The sequence below is a fragment of the Podarcis vaucheri genome, assembly GCF_965113315.1.
Source record: "Podarcis vaucheri genome assembly, chromosome: 2".
Taxonomy (NCBI): Eukaryota; Metazoa; Chordata; class Lepidosauria; order Squamata; family Lacertidae; genus Podarcis; species Podarcis vaucheri.
The window spans coordinates 116,436,131-116,459,189 of NC_138760.1; the positions used below are offsets into that span (position 1 = coordinate 116,436,131).

The following is a 23,059-nucleotide window of genomic DNA, read 5'->3' on the forward strand; positions in this document are numbered from 1 at the left end:
CTCACTGAGTGACCTTGGGCCAGTCCTTAGGTGTCAGACCACCTTGCTGTCTATAGAGTTGTCATGAGTATAAGATGGGGAGGAAAGGATGGATGAAATGAAGGGCCATGAGGGCAGACAAAAGGGCCGACCAAAGTTGTTCACCTTTTTTATAATATTTTTTTATTAATTTTAACATATAAATTATAAAACCACTTCTTATGCATTTCTTAACTTTATATTGCCTTTACATCTCTTAACAAATCAGCCTCCCCCTTATCCATTTTTACAATGCTTCTGATACGGAAGGGGGGGGCATGTCTTCTTCACCCCTTCCGCCGGTCACCAGAGGGTCCGAGGCGATGACCTCAAGGGCACCCGGCCCTACATGGACCCCTCAGCCCCCACACCGTTGCACAAGCACCACACTTAACCCCAAGCCCCATAAATAAAAGTGCCTTTCTCCCTTCCCTACGCCCATTCGTTATCAAGAATAAACCTTTCTATATAAATTTTCCAATACATCCAGAAAACATAATAAATCCTTAATTGTTATCCACCTGCTTTTACTTCCTTGGTCACTCAAACGCTAGCACGGAGTCAAAACTATTATTGTAGATTTGAGCATATCTTTTATAACCATCCCATTTTCCCGCAAATTTTTGCTTTGAGTTTCCTCTGAGTTTGCTAGTCAATTGAGCCATCTCCACAAATTCCTGTAATTTAATTTGCCAATCTGTTATCGAAAAATAACAGATCCGCATGTGAGAGTCTATGTTAGCCTGGAAATCTGGGTTCAGGTCCCAGCTCAGTCGTAGAATTACGACCGGAAACAGTCAGTGCAGGGGTTTGGCATGCAAAATCAGGGACCCTCATCTTCTCTGAGCTGCTTCCAACAAATCAAAACGAATTAAACCCCAAACCAACCTTTTTTTAAAAGAGATCAGCAAAGCTTCGAGGATTAGTCACCTCGCCACACTTCACTTCCCATTGTTGTTAGTCATAAAGCCATTCTTACTGTCAGGGTTACTTCCAGATCCTAGCTCACAGAGGATCACGCTAGCCAGCGGTTGTTGATTAAAAGTCTTTATTGAGTTACAGTCTCCATTCTTGAGCTGCTGCGTGCAACCCTACGCCTTATGCTTAGGTCGGCGAAGCTCCTTCTGAATCTCCGCCCCTTGCGCACCAACTTAATATCCTAGCCCTGCTCCACCTTTTCCGCCTGACAGTTCTCCTCTGGGTCCCTCTGCCCCCCTGGGTCTCTCCCTTCCGGGATTCTTCTGACGCTGACCCCCCTGACTCCCCTGTCTCCTTGCGCCGGGCTTTAGGACCTGGCTCTCTTTCCGGGCTGCCTACTGCGCCACCTTCCTGTGCATTTGAACTTGGCGCGCGCGCCCAACCTTCCACTTTCCGTCTAACCGTCACTTCGCTCCCCGATGAAGGTGTGGCCACTCCTGACTCGTGCCCTCCCTCCTGTTGTGAGCTGCCAGCGCTAGTTCCCAGGCGCTCTTCCTCTTCCCTACTCTCTGGCGGTGACGTAGGTCCCGATCTCCAACTGCTCCCCTCTGAGTCCCCTCTGGCTCTTTCTTCCTGGGGTGTCCCCCTAGTCTCCCCCCTTGCCCTTGCCACTGGTGCTCCTCTTTGTGAATCTTCTGATTCACTGGACAGACTCGGAGATCTCGGGTCGTCGTCGTCACTCATCCTTTCTTCTGCCCCCTCCCCCTCGCTCTCTGTTTCCTCCCTTGCCCTCGCCTCTGCTCCTGAACCCCTGACACTTACAAATATTGCAACAGGTTATGATCTGGTGAAGGACAATAACAACCTTGCAAAATATACAGTTTATATTTATTTTATTTTCCCTTCTACACGGGTTTTGTTTCTCTCTCTTTTATTTACGTCTGGCCATGTTTAGTGCACATATAATTATGTATTTTTTGAACTTTCGATAAAGTGGGGGGAGCCATTCTGCCTTCAAATACTTTTTATTTTTTTTGGGGGGGGAAGGTTCACTCTGCCGTCGTATCTGCCGTTTGAGACCACATTTGTGGAGGGAAAGCTACGAACTGTTTAAAATGTTACAGTTGAAACTTTCTTTGTTTCCTAGCCACACTGACGCTTTTCTGATACGGTATGGAAAACAACGCAACTGGCATGTGATCAGCTGAATGAAGTATCCGGAACTCACCTCGAATGGATGGACTGGTGACCCCTTCCCTTTCACCTGTCCCCCCATGACATTAATATTGCCAGCATCGTCACTATCCCCCCCCCACTCTGCCCCTCCATAGAGACCCCCCAATCCCACCCCAATCCCAACAATTCACCCTCTCCACTCCCCAATCACCCCAACAACCCCCACTCTCAGCCCCCCTCCCAAGGACTCTACCCATAGCACGTTGCCTCAGGAGAGTGAGGAAACTTCTCAGGGATGGTTCACACCCTGGCCGGCACTTTCTTGATCTCCTGCCCTCAGGCAGAAGATATAGAAGCAGGATTAGTCCCACCAACAGGGTAAAGATGAGCTTCTATCCGTGGGCTGTTAGGCTGCTGAATGAAAAGATCACAACAGGGCAACGGACTTTCGGGTTTGGTGGGTGTGCGTCAGTAAAGGAGGGGAATTCAGACTAAGAGAGCTGAATGGGGGGTGCCCGTGTAATCTCACTGTATACAAGTTGCACAAGTGACAATAAAGTGAGAATAAAGTATTTCAAAAAGAACCACCACACAAACAAAAATAGACGAACACCCCCGCCAACCTCACCGTCTCTTTCTTCACCACACAAAAGCAATAAATAAAATCAGTGGGTAAAAGAAAAAGAAAACAAGGGGGGGGGGACCCATACCAACTAAAACAATACTCCTGATCTCAATAAAACAATTCACAAACAGGCTAGAATCTGACACACAACCAGCACAATGGTGGTGCCAGAGCGTACCAAAACCCATAGCCCTACCCCAACAAACCAATAACGTTGTTGACAACACTGACAACATTGCTTGTAAACCTTATGCCAATCACAAAGGTGCTTAACATGTCTCACTGACCATTCCCTATCACAAACGACAGAGCGAATGGCCTGTCTTCCTCCTCCCCCCCTATTATAATGGCTAATAATAATAATAATAATAATAATAATAATAATAATAAATTTTATTTATATCCCGGCCTCCCCAGCCGAAGCTGGGCTCACGGCGGCTAACAACAATCAAAATAATCCAGCATTCTAAAAACATTCATTAAAAAATTAATTAAAATCAAATTGATGGCAACCATTAAGCAACATTCTGTGCAGATTGCCAGAGGAGGGGGTCAGGCTGCCCCCTGACCAAAGGCCTGGTGGAACAGCTCTGTCTTGCAGGCCCTGAGGAAAGATGTCAAGTCCCGCAGGGCCCTAGTCTCTTATGACAGAGTGTTCCACCAGATTGGAGCCACGGCCGAGAAGGCCCTGGCTGTAGTTGAGGCCAGCCTAACCTCTCTGTGGCCTGGGATCTTCAGGATGTTTTTATTTGCAGACTGTAAATTTCTCTGTGGGACATACCAGGAGAGTCGGTCCCGTAGGTACGAGGGTCCTAGGCCATATAGGGCTTTAAAGGTTAAAACCAGCACCTTAAACCTGATCCTGTACTCCACCGGGAGCCAGTGCAGCTGGTATAGCACCGGGTGAATGTGATCTCGCAGCGAAGACCTCGTAAGGAGTCTCGCAGCAGCATTCTGCACCCGCTGGAGTTTCTGGGTCAGTCTCAAGGGCAGCCCCACGTAGAGCGAGTTACAATAATCCAATCTGGAGGTTACCGTCGCGTGGATCACAGTGGCTAGGTCAGGGCGAGAGAAATAAGGAGCTAACTGCTTAGCTTGGCAGAGATGGAAAAATACCGCCTTTGTTATAGCTGTAATCTGCACCTCCATAGAGAGGGAGGTATTGAAGATTACACCCAAACTCTTAACGGACGATGCTGACACTAATTGCACCCCCGCAAGAGATGGGAGTTGCCCCCTCTATCCCATATTGCCCCGTCCCAGCCAGAGGACCTCTGTCTTCGAAGGATTTAACTTCAACCGGCTCCCACGTAACCATCCAGCCACAGCTTCCAAGCATCTGATCAGTGTGTCTGGGGCCGAGTCAGGATGGCCATCCATCAACGGATAGAGTTGGGTGTCATCGGCATACTGATGGCAACCCAGCCCAAAACTCTGGACAAGCTGGGCGAGGGGGCGCATAAAGATGTTAAAAAGCATAGGGGAGAGAATTGCACCCTGAGGCACTCCACACACCAAGAAGTGGCGCGATGACAATTCCCCCCCAAGCGCCACCCACTGTCCCCGACCAGGGAGAAACGAGCACAGCCATTGAAGGACTGTGCCCTGGATCCCCACGTCGGCAAGGCGGTGGTCCAGGAGTTCTTGATGGACCATGTTGAAGGCTGCTGACAGGTCTAGAAGAATCAGCAGCCCCGACCCGCCTCGATCCAGCTGCCTGCGGAAATCATCTGTTAGGGCGACCAGAGCCGTCTCGGTCCCATGACCAGCGCGGAAGCCGGACTGGAATGGATCCAGAGCCGATGTTTCATCCAGAAACCTACCAAGCTGTTCAGCAACCGCTCTCTCAATCACCTTACCCAGGAATGGAAGATTCAAAACCGGGCGGTAATTGGATAGATCTAAGGGATCTAATGATGTTTTCTTTAAGAGCGGACGCACCACTGCCTCCTTCACTTCCCCTGGGAATATCCTGGTGCCAAGGGACAAATTGATGATATCACCCAGGGGGGCCCGCACCTCGTCTGGACACGTTCTAATCAGCCAAGACGGGCACGGGTCAAGAGGACAAGTGGTGGGCTTTCCAGCTCGGAGGAGTCTGTCCACATCGGCTGGGGATATCCGGTCAAAGTGGTCCAATACTGGACCCGAGGACAGTCGAGGGGCCTCCAGTTCCTTTATTGTATCCAAATTGGCAGGGAGGTCATGGCGGAGCTACAGGACCTTCTCCGCAAAAAAGCTCGTAAATGCCTCACAGCTGTGTGTCAAATTGTTATTTAAATTTGGCTGTCCTTCAAGGGACGTTAAAGACCTAATTATACTAAATAATTGCGCCGGGCAAGAGCTAGCGGAGGCAACGGAGGCTGAGAAGTAGGACTTCTTAGCGGCCTTCACCGCCATCTCGTAGGTTTTCATAAAAACCCTATAAGGCTCCGTCACGGGCACCCCGCCATACTCACTCTAGCCGTCTGAGGTCCTGCTTCATTTTCCAAAGCTCCTCGGTAAACCAGGGAGCCCTGTTTCTGTGGGGTCGCAGAGGGTGCCTAGGTGCGATCTCATCGATGGCTGCTAGGAGCTGGATATTCCAGCCCTCAACAAGCTCAGTCAGTGAGTCGCCAGGGGGAGCAAGGTCCCGCAAGGCTTGGCGGAATGTATCAGGGTCCATCAGCCTCTGCGGGCGAGCCCAAATTGGCTCGCCACCTAAGCAGGGTGGGGGTGGAAAATCAATCCTGGCTTTCAGAGCGTAGTGATCAGACCATGGCACCTTAATTGAAGGAGACATGATCACATCTATACCTACGCCAAAGATCAAATCCAGCGTGTGGCCTGCTTGATGTGTGGGGCCCGAAACAAACTGGGAGAGCCCTAGTGTCGCCATGGAAGACACCAGGTCCAGAGCCTGTGTGGAGGGAGTGGCATCAGCATGGATGTTGAAGTCCCCCAATACCAATAGGTTAGGGAACTCCAAGGCCCAGCCGGCCACCGCCTCCAGCAGGCCTGACAGGGTGGCTGCTGGTGCGCTAGGTGGCCGGTACACCAGCCAGACAGCCAAGCTCTCCTCGGAGCCCCACACTAGGCCAACACATTCAATGCTGGGAATCGATGGTGATGGTAGAGCCCTGAAAGAACAATCTTCCCGGATTAATAATGCCACCCCTCCCCCCCCGGCCCACAGTACGCGACTGGTGGAGGACGGAGAAACCCGGGGGCGCCATCTCTCAAAAGGTAACAGTTTCCCCTTCGCGCACCCAGGTCTAAGTCACACAAGCCAGGTCGACCCCCTGCGAGGTGAAGAAGTCTCGCAGGGTGGCGGTTTTGTTGCCTATAGACCTGGCATTGCACAACACCAGTGACGGAGGTGAGTAATCCTTGCTCACCCTACCTTTGTCCCTCGGGATGGGGCGCAGATTGGAAAGGGTACAAGCATATCCGTATCTCTCTCCCCTTCACCTATGACATCTGCCCCCACCGCCATACCTCCCTCGCCCCTCCACGGTAGCAATCCCAAGCCTCAAACCAACCTCCATTTACAAAATAGAAAAACAAATCAAACCAAAAACAATTATACCAAACAAAAACAAATCCCCACCCCACTCAATATCCAACCCCAAACCAAAATAAAATGGAACAAAATAAAAAACATCAATAAAAACCACCGTTCACGGTGGTACAACAAAGTAGAAAGTAAAAACCCCTTTAAAACACTTAAAATATATAAAAACATTTTTAACATTTGCTGCAGCAACACCAGTGTCATTAAAACTATAGCGGTGGCGAGTGTGGGCCCCGCCCCCTAGGCCTCTTGGAATGGGCCTACAGGAGGGAGTGGCCTTCCTCAACACCCATGGTGCAGCAGCAGCAGCAGCTGTGTCCCATTGCCTCAATGAGGCCTCTTAAGCTGTGGCTGTGGTGAGTCAGTCTGGGCCCCGCCCCCTGGGCCAGGTGGAATTGGCAGGAGGAGGGAGCGGCCTTCCCCAACTCACAGTGCAGCAGCAGCAGCAGCAGCGGTGTCCCAGTGCCTGATGAGGCCTCTTGAGCTGTGGTGGTGGTGAGTCAGTCGTTGGGAGCTGCTCAGAGTGGCTGGGGAAACCCAGCCAGATGGGCAGGGTATAAATAACTTTGTTGTTGTTGTTGTTGTTGTTGTTGTTAACTTGGCATGCATGGCCAACTCAGCAGGCAACCAGCACAATGTTGGCGCCAGAGCGTGCCAATACCCATATCTCTACCCCAACACCCCAACAAATCCAGAATGTTGTGAACAACACTGACAACATTGCTTGTAAACATTTATACCCAACACAAGCGCCACAAAGGTGCTTAAGTCAGATGGTCCAAAACGCCTCAAGTAAACACCTATAGGACTACATATAGGCTACTTTCTGGAACCCACCTCCCACTCTTTAATCCAAATCTAATTCAATCCCCCCCTTTCTCCACTCATCACACTTTATGCCAGCGCAGCAAAGTTAGCTGGGATGTGAACTTCATGTGGTAGCCATTGATGACCCATTGATGATCCATTCCCAGGGACTCCTTTATTAAATAATTTTATGAAAGATTTTATTGGTTTAAGAAAGTACATGCATTCTATCTCTTTTCATGTTGCAGAGTCCTTTCTTTTTTACATCTGAAGTGAGACAATAGTGTTATATCCTGAATAAGGTTGTAGAAGAAGTGGGGTGGAGAGGGAGGGTAATAGTTAGTGCATTTGTGTGTGTGGGGGGGGGGGTTATGTCAGCGTCACTTGGGTAGGTTCTATTCTATTCTAAAATATAATAAACGAACAATTCGTTTATTGTATTTAAGATCAGTTGCTGTTTTCGATTGCGCAACTTCTTTAAGCGCAACTTGGGATGCTGTTCCCTAGGGGCTACCGTAGGTGCCGGGGATTGTGGATGCCATGGAGCGTGCACCGAAATTTGTGGGTGCCCAGCTCCTTCATGGGGAGTTTTGGGGGTGCTTGGGGATCCATGTCCCCCAGGGAGCTGGCACATATGCCGCCAACAGAGCAGGCACCGCTTCTGCGCATAGCCCAGCGGGCTGCCCCGGCTTCACGGGCTCCCGCTCCCGCCCCTTTCCCGGCAACTTCTGCCCTCCCTTTTCCTTTCCTCGGGCCTCGTCGGAAGTTACGGTAGTTCGTGGCATCAGTGGTGAAGAGTGTGTCGGAAGGAGCGGGCGATGGCGGCAGTGCTGGTGCGAGAAGGAGCCGCCCGCGGGCGAAGGCAACGGGGGCGCACGGCGAGGAGGAGTCTTCTCCCGAGCCCTGCTGCTGCTGCTGCTGCTGCTGGACTCCTGCCCGTCGAGGCTGGCGGACGTTTCGGGTTCGTAGGCACTGGCGACGGCCGAGTGAGATGTGAGGGGCCCCAGGGTCAGGTGGGGAACTGGACGGTTGGGACGGTGGCGTGGGCATGGGGGGGGCTCTTTAAAGCCTTGCCCCCCTCGTAGTCAGCGTCCCTCCTGTGGGAGTTAGAGGGCGAGGACAGTGGCGTAGCGTGGGTTGTCAGCACCCGGGGCAAGGCAAGTAATTTGCGCCCCCTAACCCGTGGATTTGCGCCCCCTAACCCTAACCCCCAGATGTTGCGCCCGGCCCCCCCTGCACCCCCCACGCTACGCCACTGCTAAGGGGACAAGGAACACGCGTGGGGTGGGTGGAGAAGGATGTGGCTAATAAGGGGAAAAGGAGCTCGCATGGGGTGGGTGGAGAAGGAGCTTTTCGGAGAGCTGAGCGGGGAGGGGGGAGGGAAAGAGCACTGTTGCTTTAAAGGAGCCAACCGGACAGCAGCCACTTACAGCAGTGTAAGCAGCTCCTTTCCTCTCCCGCTTTGCTCCTTCTCTCCCTCTTTGCTGCTTTACACAGCTAATGGCGAATCCCCTGCAACCCAAGTCCTGCTCAGCGGATCAGCTGAGACGCTGGGAGAATAGTAATTTCCCCCTCTCCCTCATCCCGTGCCCTCCTGTCCCCAGCAGCCTTTAAAAAAAACTTTTTTACAGGTTTTCACTGCGCTCGTGGCTCAGAGCCCTCCTGTGCCCTGCCGTCCCTCTGCAGCCTCATTGCTCCGTTTAGAGAGCGCACGGACCTTTGCTAGCTGAGGCTGCAGCAGCTGTTGCTGGCTACGCAGCGCTTTTCCCGGCTCGCTATGGCTCCCGTCTGTCCCTCCTCGCGTGTAAGCGGCTGCTGCCCGCTTTGCTGGCATGGCTCTCCTTCCCTCCCTCCTCCTCAGCTCCACCCCCTCCTCCTGGCTGTAAAGCAAGCAAAGCTAGAGCCGTGCAAAGCCCTGCAAGCAGCTCCCGGCTTTGCTGCTGCTGCTGCGCGGCTCTTTTCCTCCACCGACGGCGCGCTGAGCCTTGGAGAGGTTCCCGCTTCCTCGAGGGGGGCCGGCCAAACGCGCCCCCCAAAATGTTGCGCCCGGTGCGGCCGGCACCCCTGGCACCCCCCACGCTACGCCACTGGGCGAGGATGACTCACCCGCGCCGCAAAACACCCCCCTTACCCCTCCACTGCTGAACTCCTGTCATCAAGATACGCTGTTACTTTAAGACATAGAACAAACTCCTAGAAGCCGAGGTCCCTTTGCCCCCGCCCCCAATAAAATATTTGAGGGGCCGGCACTCCCAAAGTTGATCGGCATTGCCATTGCCCCAGCGGGCTGCCCCGACTTGCCCGGCGTCCACGGCTTCACGGGCTCCCGCTCCCGCCCCTTTCCCGGCAACTTCTGCCCTCCCTTTTCCTTTCCTCGGGCCTCGTCGGAAGTTACGGTAGTTCGTGGTATCAGTGGTGAAGAGTGTGTCGGAAGGAGCGGGCGATGGCGGCAGTGCTGGTGCGAGAAGGAGCCGCGGGCGAAGGCAACGGGGGCGCACGGCGAGGAGGAGCCGTCTCCCGAGCCCTGCTGCTGCTGCTGCTGCTGCTATCCTGCCCGTCGAGGCTGGCGGACGTTTCGGGTTCGTAGGCACTGGCGACGGCCGAGTGAGATGTGAGGGGCCCCAGGGTCAGGTGGGGAACTGGACGGTTGGGACGGTGGCGTGGGCATGGGGGGGGCTCTTTAAAGCCTTGCCCCCCTCGTAGTGGGAGTTTGAGGGCGAGGATGACTCACCCGCGCCGCAAAACACCCCCCTTACCCCTCCACTGCTGAACTCCTGTCATCATGATACGCTGTTACTTTAAGCCATAGAACAAACTCCTAGAAGCCGAGGTCCCTTTGTCCCCGCCCCAATAAAATATTTGAGGGGCCGGCACTCCCGAAGTTGATCGCCATTGCCATTCAAATGGTGTCTGTGCCCCTGGTCATGTGATCGACCCCCCCCCCCCAATATTTTATTCAAGTTTCCACCCCTGCTTTCAGAGATCTCAACATGCGGTGCCTTGTCTTGCTACCTGTGGTTTCTGGTCTCTCCTCAGCCCCCTCCCCCCAATCTATTCATATTCCATCCTTTCTCCCTAATCTCCAATATTGCATTTTCCTCTGGTTGAGACGTTAAAACAGAAGGCCCTAATTCCCAACTGTGTTTCTTGCTGCAGTCCTACTGTCTACTCAGAAGTAAGGTCCTATTTGATTCAGCAGGGCTTACTCTCAGGTAAGTGCAGTTAGGGCTGCAGCTTTTGTGACCCAAGTTTTGGGTCCTTTTTAGGTTCAGGGTGTCACTGCTTTACACCCCCTCCCCAAATATTTGAAAACGTCAGCTTCGTACTTAAACACAAATTGGCCGGGAACTTCATTGTCTGTGACTTTATTAATTTCTTTAAAGAACAACAAACTGGTGATCGCTTTAACTTTTTGATATGTGGTGATTTGAATCATGAGGATGACTTGGAAGAACTGCTCAGTCTTGAATGTGTCTCACACTGGAATTGAGGACTTCATTAGATTTTCTTCTGCCTTTTCATTTTATTTTGTTCTAGGGGCTTGTTAGAGATAATGTGCAAGCTTGGTGCAAGCTCCCTTAAAAAACGGTCAGCAACTCTGGGAAGGGGGGGGGGCAGAGGGATCTTTGCACCAAGGCGCCGGCTCCTGTCTTAATCACCCCCTTGTCCATGAAGCATTCTCCTCCTGTGCTATACTTTGAAAATCTGACTTAGGGAGCTACATCAACCTCATAGGGGATATCTGACTGGATTTAGGGAGGAGGAGATGTGGGTGAGCAAAAGTTGATGGAGGAACAACTCATGTGCATAGGGGAATTAAAGAAGGAAGGAGGGGCTTAAAGGTAAAGGGACCCCTGACCATTAGGTCCAGTCGTGACCGACTTGATGCACACAAATATTACTCATAAAATCATCTAGTTGGTATTCTCCAGAAAGCCAGCATCCTCCTTCTTTTCCCAAAGTCCTTAAAGGAGCAGCAGGTAGCAAGCGGGGAGCGGGGGAGGAGGACGAGGAGGGGAGAATATTTAGATGGTGACATGCTAGATCAAGTAGATTCACACGGGTCAGCAAACTTTTTCAGCAGGGGAACGGTCCACTGTACAGACAGAGACACACACAGCAGCCCCCAGCAGACACTAATAGAGGCGGAGGCAAAAGCATCGGGGAGGTGGGAGAGACATGGGGGGGAGAGCAATGCATAGAAGGCAGGGGAGATCTCAGGGGTGCTCACGTGGTTCGTTTCCCTTGTAAAAAAAAGGAAAAAAATATAAATCAATACACACTGCAGTAAGCAACAGTTCTGGCGGCGCGTGGTTAGACGCGGAGAGAAGCGGCTCCTTCAACCAAGTCCCTTTCCATGCTAAAGAGCAGCCTTCCTCAAACTCAGCCCGCCAGGTGTTTTGGGACTACAACTCCCATGATCCCTAGCTAACAGGACCTGTGGTCAGGGATGATGGGAACTGTAGTTCCAAAACATCAGGAGGGCTGAGTTTGCCTATGCCTGAAGTAGAATGATAGAAATACTTAACTAAGAAGAGTTTTGGATTTGATATCCTGCTTTATCACTCGCCTTAAGGAGTCAGTCAGTCAGCCAGTCAGTTTTATTGCACATAGCCAAAGGCTGCCGCAATGTACACAGGATCATTTAACAATTAAAAGAAAATATGCTGGATTAATACAAAAAAACTTAAAACATTTATATTATCAATACATTACCTACTCTAAACAGAGCTATAAAAGTACCTTAATATACAGGTTAAGACATTAAACAATAAAATTTATAGGCTAAAATCACCACATGACCACTAATATATTAAAAAATAATGTTAATTAATACAATGTGCAATTATATTCAGAGTTTGTTGATAAAGATAGAATATAACTTGATGTAGATAGGGTCAAATAAATTCATCTCCTTTACAATTGGTGGCTATCTTGGCTATATAATTTGCTCTAATTTTCCTAGCAAAGAGTGCTACACGCCAGGTCACATACTTATCTCTGTCTGCGAGGAGATATAAAGTCACGTCAGAGGGGTTCTGGCCAGGGGACCTTGTCACTATAGGTGCTAAAAATTGTTCTCTTGCTTCATTGTATAAGGGGCAGCGCAAGATATAATGCATAAGGTCCCTCTACTTCAGGACATCCCCTGATGCAAACACGTTTGTTTGTTGGTATGCCTCTGTGTCTCCCATCTCTATAAGCAGAGTTTATTCTGGGAATATAAAGGAAGTTCTTTTATCTCGGTCACTGAGAGGTCATATTTGCCCATCAGTTGGGCAGCGTGATGTACCCAGTTTTTAAGGGGTAATCCATTTGAGAGCTCAATCAGGCATTTTTTTGGTAGCCTGTTGAATTCCATCTGTTGAATTCTAAACCAATAGCAGAGGATTCTTTTATCTATTTGGCTATCTATGCTCAACATGTGAGTTTCCAACCTGACCATGGCAGATTGCAAGTCTTTGGGTAAACCTAAAAGGACTCTTAAAAAATAATTCTGTGGGGGTTCCAAACCAGAGACTTTTGAGGTACCCCAAACCTCTGCACCATATAAAATCTGGGCCATTGATTTTGCTTTATACACAGATAGGTAAAGGTAAAGGGACCCCTGACCATTAGGTCCAGTCATGGCCGCCTCTGGTGTTGCGGCGCTCATCTTGCTTTACTGACCGAGGGAGCTGGCATGCAGCTCTGGGTCATGTGGCCAGCATGACTAAGCTGCTTCTGGCGAACCAGAGCAGCGCACGGAAACAATCCGGCTGGAGCGGTACCTATTTATCTATTTGCACTTAGACGTGCTTTCGAACTGCTAAGTTGGCAGGAGCAGGGACCGAGCAAAGGGAGCTCACCCCGTCGCGGGGATTCGAACCACCGACCTTCTGATCGGCAAGCCCTAGGCCCTGTGGTTTAACCCACAGCGCCACCCGCGTCCCAAAGGAGGGGCTTAGGGTCCACATTAAGCCGAGGTCAGGTGCTTAGACATCAGCTGTGTGGTTCGGTGTATTCGCCCCATCTTGCCCAGGGACAACAAATGGGTAAGCAAGAGCAAAACTCTGATGGGGTGAATGTGGGGAGAGGGAGAACCGTTGGCAGCTGATTTCATCAGGAGATTTGTGCAAATGTTCATATAATCATAAACTTGTATGTAGGGATGGAAAGAACCCTGAGGATCACCTAAGTCCAGCTGCACTGCAAGGCAGAAATTCGTAGCTGTCCTCTATGGGTATTCAACCTGCAGGCTGCTTTGGTGTTATCAGCGCCACACATAGGCGCCGACTCCATGGGGCTTGAGGGGGCTTGAGCCCCCTCAAAAAATTTTTTGGGGGGGCTCAGCCCCCCCAATAATCTCGGGCGCCGCCGCCGTCCCCCGCCTCCTCCCCACCTGCTCCCTCGCCAGCCAGCCAGCCGCGCGCCCTAGCCGGAGAGCCCCGGCCGTCCCCCGCGAGATTAGGGAATCCCCGGGGGCGGGGGCTCCTGCCTCTAGCCCCAGGTTTCCCGCCTATCAGCTGTTCCGGAGCTGATTAATAGGCAGCAGCACGCTCTCCCCTATTCGCTCACGAGGGGGCGATGCCACTTTATTTGCATATTCATGAGCTTATTTGCATATTCATGAGCTTATTTACATTTCACGAGCTTTCCCGGGCCCCCCCAATATTTTTTATAAGTCCGCGTCCCTGGCGCCACATTCTAATCAACAGAGCTATTAAGACCCATGGGAAAGAACTACGGGATATTCAAGAACTAACTGTGAATTGCTTGCATGATAAACTGGGAACTCCGCTGTCTTTCTTGTGGAAGCCAACTCGCCTTGGGATAAGATTTTCTTTTGCAAGAAACAAGCCTTTTGGCAAGAGAAATCCGTTCAGCAAGATATGGAACTCTGAGTTTCCACAATCCTGAATCTCTCACAGGTTTTGCTGTGTCTTCCTTGGCAAGTTGTCAACATATTTTAGTGTCTAGACCAGTGTAGGACAGACGAAGAGGTTGTCGTTAGAAGGTGGGGAGTGCAGGGTATCCATACCACAGTGAGGATGTTAAGGAAGGTAGGAGAGAATATATTGTTTTAATATTATCCCTCCTCACTCATGCTAGTGAGTAAACAGCAGAGCTGTTGGGCTATTAAGAGATTCAGCTCACATTACAGTACATGACAGTTCTCTTAAATACTTTTCCACTTCCACAGCTGAGCATGGCATGCTGCCCAGAAAAAGCTGAGTTCACACCCCAGCTAACTCAATTGTGTGGCTGCCCCGGGCAAAATACGCTTTCAGGTGGAAGGCTTTTAGGGATTAAGAAATAGCAGGAATAAGAAAAACAGTTGCAGTTTACTTGCGGGTGTGTTGCACTGAATTTATTTATTTACTTCATAAAATTCATATAACACTGGATTGTAGAAACCCTATAAAAAAGATAGAGCAATAAAATTATCACTAAAAAGTTACAACCATTTAAAAGTGCAATAAAATGGACTGGAGCAAATTAAAACTCATAAAACATCCTAAATAACCAAGTAAAGGTAAAGGTAAAGGTAAAAGGACCCCTGACCATTAGGTCCAGTCGTGACCAACTCAGGGGTAGCAAAGCAGAGCAGTGCATGGAAACGCTGTTTACCTTCCTGCCGGAGCGGTACCTATTTATCTACTTGCACTTTGACGTGCTTTAGAACTGCTAGGTTGGCAGGAGCAGGGACTGAGCAACGGGAACTGACCCCGTTGCGGGGATTCAAACCGCCAACCTTCTGATCGGCAAGCCCTAGGCCCTGTGGTTTAACCCACAGCGCCACCCGCGTCCCTCAAATAACCAAGTACGCTTGCCTAAATATGTCTAAGTATGAATATCTTCAGAAGGTGCTGAAAAGAATACAGGGAAGCTGCCTGCCTGATATCACTAGTGCAGGGGTCAGCAAGGTTTACCTTGCCTGGGCCGGTACACTCCAGTGGAGATCCCTTTGTGGGCCGGATTGTGCGTGCACATAAGTGCGCATGCCCACAATTTTTGGCATTTGTGTCTGTGCAGATGCGATTTCCAGCATATGCACATGCACAGACTCAATTTTCTGTGCCATGGAAGTGAGTCCCTGTGCCATGCTGCACTGGTTTAGCACAGCACGCGGGAACTTGCCGAGTGGGCGGCTCAGTTTGGGGGCACCTCGTGGGCTGGTTAAACGACCACTGCACTAGTACTACATAATATCCATTCTGCATCTGTAATAACTCAACCATTTGGTGTGGCAGCACTTCCTTAGACTCTGGAACTCCGTGCCTGTTGAGATGAAGCAGATGCCTTCACTGTACACTTTTCAGCACCAGCTAAAAACATTCTTGATTAGACAAGCCTACCCAAATGCTTAGAAAGCTGAGGTAATTTTGATCTGCTTGAGTACTTTGACTTTTGTATGTTTTCAAGTATTGCTTGCTTTTGCTGGTTTAATCTTTTGTAAACCGCTTTGCGGGATTGTTTGTTTTTAACAATCAAGTTGTGTGTGTGTGTGTGTGTGTGTGTGTGTGTATAGGCAGGAACTTCCAACGTGTTGATGTTGCCACACTAAATTAAAAAAGATATTAAAAAAGAAAACCTTCCTCAAAAAAGGCTGAGGCATTCTTCTTGGGAATGGTAACAACCGAAGTCCCTAAAAAGCAAAAGAATTTATTATTATATGCCACCACTGTGGCTAGAGTCTTATTGACACAAGGTGGAGAATGAGTATGAAGGGGCGGAGGAAGGGGGGTGCAGTGGGAGCAGGTTGCCCTGGCTGTCACCACTAAGGGGGGTGACAAAATGCCTGGCGGCACTCACGGCGGGACCTGCAGTGCCTCCAGGAGAGATGCGGTGGTCCGCCTGCTGCCTCGCCCTCAGCTGTAGGGTGGCTGAATGTGAGGAAGCAGGCAGACTCCTTGGAGGACCCACGGAGCTCACCCCATGCCGTGGGGGTCTGGCCCTGTGCACAAAACAAAAATACATTTCTTGCATCGTATTATCATATCATGCTTCCCTACTATTTTGATAGCTACTCTTGCCCTATTTTAAATAAATGCATCTTTTTTTATTTCTAGATCCTGGGCAGTGCCCTTCAGCTAATCTTTCCATACCAGAAGGTGCATCTGGGACGAACATTCCTAATAATATATTGAACCATTCCAATAGTCTTGCTTTGTACAAGAAGAACCACTCCTCCTCTTCTTGGCAATACATCTTGAGCACAGACAAGGGGCACCTGAATCACAGTGTCAACACGTATGAAGAGCAATTCAATATATCTGAGAGTGGCCTTACTATCAAATATGCTTATGAAGGACTCGCTGGAGAGTACCAGCTTGTTCATCAGCATAATGGATCCTGTGTGCTCCAGTTCTTCCTTAATATACCTGGTAAGTTTCTGATGTGATTGACATCTAGATTCACAGCCACTGAAAGAGGAGACACTGGTTCCTTTTATTCATTTCTGTTTGTTATGTATTTGTTCTGTTCAAGGAGCTTTAGAGGTTTCCCAGATTCAAGGAAGGATGCTCCTAGAGTTTTTGTTTCTGGGCAAAGGTGCCCTTCATAGTGCAATGAAATCATGTATCTCTTAAGACACCATCCATTTTGTCTTATTCATAGTTTCATATGAATACCATTAATAAGTTGCCTTCTATCTGCACTTTCCATGATTTGTCCTTCTAAAAACTTCTGCATCCTAGAAGGTTCCTCTAGGATGATCATTTCTAATATATCAATCCATTCCCTGCTACAAACTCCCCATATCTGATATAATTCAGCCCCTAAAACATTCTTGATTAGACAAGCCTACCCAAATGCTTAGATAGTTGAGGTAATTTTGATCTGCTTGAGTATTTTGACTTATGTATGTTTTCAAGTATTGCTTGCTTTTACCGATTTATCTTTTGTAAACCGCTTTGCGGTATTGTTTGTTTTTAACAATCAAGCGGTATATAAATAAATAGGCAGGAACTTCCAACGTGGTGAGGTTCTGAAGTTACTGTCAAATGGATTCACCACTGGGGGTGGGGGAAGAGGTCAGGGTGAGGGCGGCTGCTTGCATGAATTTCATTTTGGTTTGCATTTGTTCCTATCAGTCATTATTATTAATAATAGAATTTACTACCCACACTTCTCCATAAAATCTCAGGGCAGGTTTTTTTTTTTAAATAACAATATTCTATTATAAGAATTTTATTTATTAAAAGATGAAAAGATGAACCACAGATCACCTTAGTTATTCTGGGCTGTGTTTCCTTTGCTGAATCATTTGCTCCAAATTCTTCAGGTCGGGCATTGTTTTCCTTATCGGAGAAGACTGAGGCAAAGAAGGCATTGAGGAGTTCAGCCCTTTCTGTGTCCCCTGTTTGCATTTCACCATCTTATCCTCTGAGTGACCCCACTGTTTCTTTGTTCTTCCTTTTGCTACGAACATACCCATAAAAGCCTTTTTTGTTGCTTTTAACCTCTCTAGCAAGCCTGAGTTCATTCTGTGCTTTAGCTTTTCTGACTTTGTGTCTACACGTGCTGGCTATTTGTTTGAATTCCTCTTTGGTGGTTTCCCCCCTTTTCCAGGTGGCGTCATTATGACCTCAATCACTTTGTTACGTTTAAAAGAGTCCATTTCTTCTTTCATGGCTTGTTCCCACAAAGCACGTTCTCCAGGGGGTAAGTCTAAGACTTCATTATAACTTTGTGGTTCCACACAACTCACATTGCATACTTTCACTCCTCCTAGGGTCAAACGCTGAGAAGGTACACCCTTGTTTGAACGCTGGGAGCGCCTAGGCACAACTACTTCTTCTTCCCCCCTTATCTCTGGCTCTTCTTCCTCTTCCTCTAGAGGTTGAAGTATTATCTATTGCCACATCTTTTGGGGAACTCTGTGCCTCCTCATCCTGCTCCTGTGTTGCCAATGGCTGAGAAGAAGCTTCTTCTGAGAGCCAGTGTGGTGTAGTGGTTAAGAGCGGTAGTCACGTAATCTGGGTAACCGGGTTCGCGTCTCCGCTCCTCCACACGCAGCTGCTGGGTGACCTTGGGCCAGTCACACTTCTGTGAAGTCTCTCAGCCCCACTCACCTCACAGAGTGTTTGTTGTGGGGGAGGAAGGGAAAGGAGATTGTTAGCCGCTTTGAGACTCCTGAAGGGGAGTGAAAGGCGGGATATCAAATCCAAACTCTTCTTCTTCTTCTTCTTCTTCTCTTACTTGAAGCGGCAGTAGGCAATCTGGGTTGGCATGGATCACAGTCCATCTGTCCTGGTCAGCGAAGTCTGCACTTTGTGACAGAACCACGTGTCCTGGGCGTAGATTGAAACGCCACCCTTTGCCATAGGACTGATATCCCACAAACCACAGTTTCTGCGGTCTAGCGCCCCCTTTCTGGTGCTGAGCTTTGGGAATGTTTACATGTGCCCAAGAAACCCAGTTATGGAGCATTGTCCACTCTGGTTCTTTCCCAAACAACACACGATATGGAATATATTTTATAGAGCTAGACCAGGTTCTACTAATCAAAAAGTTTGCTGTCAGGAGAGCCTCGCCCCACAGCCTATGGTTGTAACCCAATCCTGCATCCACTAGCAGGCAGTCCTTTACTGACTGTATCACAGCCCCACGTCTTTCACACAGACCATTTTCAACATCTGTTAATAGAAATTAACAGAGGAAGAAATTTGAAGATTACAAATTTTGGAATTTGCGATTCAGTAGAAAAGTAAAGAAACCAGGAAAAGTGTGGAACTAGATTTGCTAGTTCAGTGTTGCAAGTATATGCCTCAAAGTGTAAGGACTCTTAAGACAAGTTTGTAAAATGTTGTATTCAACCAAGTAGCAGGAGCGATGTGGCATTTGCTGGCACCTGGGGCACAGAGGGTGAACCGAACTTAGAATCATAGAATCATAGAATAGAATCATAGAATCATAGAGTTGGAAGAGACCACAAGGGCCATCGAGTCCAACCCTCCGCCAAGCAGGAAACACCATCAGAGCACTCCTGACATATGGTTGTCAAGCCTCTGCTTAAAGACCTCCAAAGTAGGAGACTCCACCACACTCCTTGGCAGCAAATTCCACTGTCGAACAGCTCTTACTGTCAGGAAGTTCTTCCTAATGTTTAGGTGGAATCTTCTTTCTTGTAGTTTGGATCCATTGCTCCATGTCCGCTTCTCTGGAGCAGCAGAAAACAACCTTTCTCCCTCCTCTATGTGACATCCTTTTATATATTTGAACATGGCTATCATATCACCCCTTAACCTCCTCTTCTCCAGGCTAAACATGCCCAGCTCCCTTAGCCGTTCCTCATAAGGCATCGTTTCCAGGCCTTTGACCATTTTGGTTGCCCTCCTCTGGACATGTTCCAGTTTGTCAGTGTCCTTCTTGAATTGTGGTGCCCAGAACTGGACACAGTAATCCAGGTGAGGTCTGACCAGAGCAGAATACAGTGGCACTATTACTTCCCTTGATCTAGATGCTATACTCCTATTGATGCAGCCCAGAATTGCATTGGCTTTTTTAGCTGCCACTACGAACATACCCATAAAAGCCTTTTTTGTTGCTTTTAACCTCTCTAGCAAGCCTGAGTTCATTCTGTGCTTTAGCTTTTCTGACTTTGTGTCTACACGTGCTGGCTATTTGTTTGAATTCCTCTTTGGTGGTGTCAGGGAACTGACATCAGAGGCACGGGAGAAGGAGAGGGTCTCTGATTCTGCAGGAGAAGGTCCTAGCGCTAGGGGGAGACTCAGCTGGGAAAGAGGGATCCAGGAGAGCAACGGGACAGGGAGGTGCAGGGGCTCCAGGACTCTTCGTTGGAAGTTAGTGAGGAGAGCCCAAGCACCCCGCTGCCCACGCCCACCCTGCGCAGGAGACTCCCGCACAGTGAGAGGTGGAGACGCTTAGGCGTCAAACAACTCTTATATTGGCAGCGCTTTAAGAAACGCCCACAGACAGACTCTACGAGTGACTAAGGGCAGCCACGCTGAGATGGGCTGTGCAGTCCGGAGGGTTTAACCAGGCAATCCGATGCTCAAACGGGGCAGGATTACGCACGAGTAACTCCCAACCACTACAGCAGTCTGTCTGTCACTGAAAGTTGCTCGTGCGCAACAAGCAGAAGGGAGCATCATGAGTAAGACCGGAGAAGTCGGAGCCACGAGAGGGGCAGCTGGAGGCCAATCGCTGGAGGAGAGAAACCGCGATTTGGAAGAGCACATAGCCATCCTGACGGCGAGGCTGGACGAACGACGGTCGCTGGATGCTCAGGGGAAACCCACCCCCATAGCGAGGAAGGTACCGGGACTGGTGCACAAGTTTGGGGGAAAGCCCCAAGAGTATGGGGCGTTTAGAACAGAAATAGAATATGCCTTGAAGCTGCAGCAAAACGATTTTGAAAATGACGCAGCCAAAGTTGCTTATATTGTGGGGTACTTGCAGGACGGGGCGAGAGAGTGGATTCGACTGCTTATGGTGACGCAGAATGATGCCATGGAGAATCTATCGAAATTCTTTGAGGCGATGGATGCTATGTTCAGTAGCGATGTGCAACAGAGTGTGACCAAATGGGAACTGCTGAGCTGTAAGCAGGGAGAAGGGTCAGTTAGAGACTATTGGTCACGTTTTGCCATGATCGTGCATCGCCTGGGGTGGCAGCTGGACTCGGAACCCATACAAATGCTATTTGAGGAGGGGTTGTCACCAACGGTCAAAGACGAGCTTTCGCGCGCACCCCGCCCACAGTCTATGGATCAGCTGACCAAGGCAGCCCTTGCGATTGGCGTAAGACAGGAAGCGCGAGCTCAAGAGAGGTGGGAAGGGAGAGAGCAGCATTGTCATGACTACCGCATTCCTAGAATACCTAGGCAGCCTTCCCCGCCAGCGGAGCCAATGGAAATAGGCGGTGCGCGCACCCAGGAAGTTTCAAACTCCAGCGAGAGTCGCAAAAAGGAGGGAAAGGATGTAAAAACGACCAAGAAATGTTTCCTTTGCCAATGGCCAGGACATTTTGCCAGAGTCTGCCCACAAAGAAAAGCCTGGCAAGGGATGGTGGGGGCCGTGGGGGGCGAGGAGGAGGAACCCCAGACTCCAGAGCAGGGAAACGGAAACGCTTGGCTGCCAATCAGCGGGCACAGCAGCCGAGCCAACAACCAATGAATGTGCCCAAACCAGATTCTCCAAGAGCAGCAATTGCCATTGAGGTGGTGCTTGAACTCCCAAATGGGCACCCAGTGAAGGTTCAGGGTATGCTGGACTCAGGAAGCTCATGCAACTTTTTTAGCAGGGACTTTGCCTTAGAGCATCAGCTTCACCTGCTACCTTTGGATGCACCTCTGCAAGTCACCACCATTGATGGGAGGGAACTGATTGGGGAGGGAGTTACCCACCAGACCCCACCAATGAGAATGAGAGTGTCTAGGCACTCAGAGACAATCGCCTTCCACGTTGCCTCATTAGCGGGTCCCCCAATAATATTAGGGATGAGCTGGCTAGCGCAACATGATCCGGTGGTGGCGTGGCATCAGAGGACCGTCAGCTTTGGGTCTGACTACTGCCTGCAGCACTGCGTAGGAGTGGAAACGCCAAGGATGAGCGTAGCCAGAGTGGCAAGCACTGCAGTGGAGGGTAAAGGGAAGGTGCCACCACAATATGCTGATCTGAAGGAGGTTTTTAGTGAAAAGGAGGCAGATAGGCTGCCACCCCACAGGCCGTTTGATTGCCAGATCAATTTGCTCCCTGGGGCGCAGGTGCCGGTGGGTAAGTTGTATGCCATGTCAGACAGGGAGATGAAGGAGTTACGGGACTTTATCGACAAGAACCTAAAGAGAGGGTTTATAAGAGAGTCAAAGGCAGTGGGGGGCAGTCCAGTATTTTTTGTGGACAAAAAGGACACTGATAAACCGAGGCTGGTCGTGGACTTCCGGGGGGTAAATTTGGTGTCAGAACCTGTGACTTTCCCTATGCCCAGAATTGACGACATTCTGACGAGAGTGAGGAAGGGAAAGATTTTCACCAAGCTAGACCTTAGGGGGGCTTACAACTTAATCCGAATGAGAGAGGGAGATGAGTGGAAGACCACCATGTTCACACCCCTGGGGGCCTTTGAATATCTCATTATGCCTTTCAGATTACAGTCAGGCTCCACCTGTTTTCAAGCGTTCATGCACCACGTGTTGGGGTCTCTGCTTTACAAGAACTGTGTAGCATTCCTGGACGACGTCTTGATATATTCAGAAAATGAGGAGCAACATGTGAGAGATGTCAGGGAAGTGCTACAACGCTTGCAGAAACACCAGTTGTGGGTCAAGCTAGAGAAATGTCAGTTTCATGCCCGAGAGGTGGAGTTCCTGGGGTACAAGTTATCTGACAAAGGCTTAGCGATGGACCCAAGCAAGGTGCAAGCAGTATTGGAGTGGAAAACCCCAAAGACACGAAAGGATGTGCAGAGGTTCCTAGGTTTTGGCAATTTCTACAGGAAGTTCATCAAGAACTTTGCACACTTGACGGCGCCAATCACGGACTGTCTCAGTAGTAAAAGAAAGTTTGTGTGGACGGAGGAAGCCCAGCAATCCTTTGAAAGATTGAAGAAGGCGTTCGCGTCGGAAGAACAATTACTACATGTGGATTTGGAGAAACCACTGAGGTTGGAGACGGACGCGTCAGACAGAGCCATCGGGGCAGTTCTGTTGCAGCCAGGACTGAACAAGCAAGAATGGAAACCGTGCGCCTTTTTCTTGCGGAAGCTGAGCAAGTCGGAACAAAACTACACCATGTACGACCGAGAACTGCTAGCAATTTACGCCGCCTTTCGTCGGTGGCGCCATTTGCTGATAGGGGCGCAGCACAAGATCCAGGTCTGCACAGACCACAAGAACTTGGAATATTGGCGGACAGCACGGGTGCTCAACCAGAGACAGATTCGTTGGGCGCAGGAGTTTTCCAAGTTTTCCTTCGAAATCCAGTATGTGCCAGGCAAGCAAAACGTGAGAGCAGAC

The 23,059-nt window shown here is 49.6% G+C and overlaps 2 protein-coding genes across 3 annotated transcripts in view; one reads left to right on the forward strand and one right to left on the reverse strand.

Moving 5' to 3' along the window:
* The window catches only part of LOC309524643 (uncharacterized protein), a 189,885-nt gene that overhangs the window by 131,811 nt on the left and 35,015 nt on the right, over positions 1–23,059 (forward strand). Inside the window, exon 4 of the mRNA XM_082209442.1 lies at positions 16,151–16,465. Coding sequence (XP_082065568.1) covers positions 16,151–16,465 — 315 coding nt within the window. The remainder of the gene's footprint in view (positions 1–16,150; positions 16,466–23,059) is intronic.
* The window catches only part of LOC309525168 (uncharacterized protein), a 115,329-nt gene that overhangs the window by 50,231 nt on the left and 42,039 nt on the right, over positions 1–23,059 (reverse strand). The gene's annotated exons all lie outside the window — the stretch shown is intronic.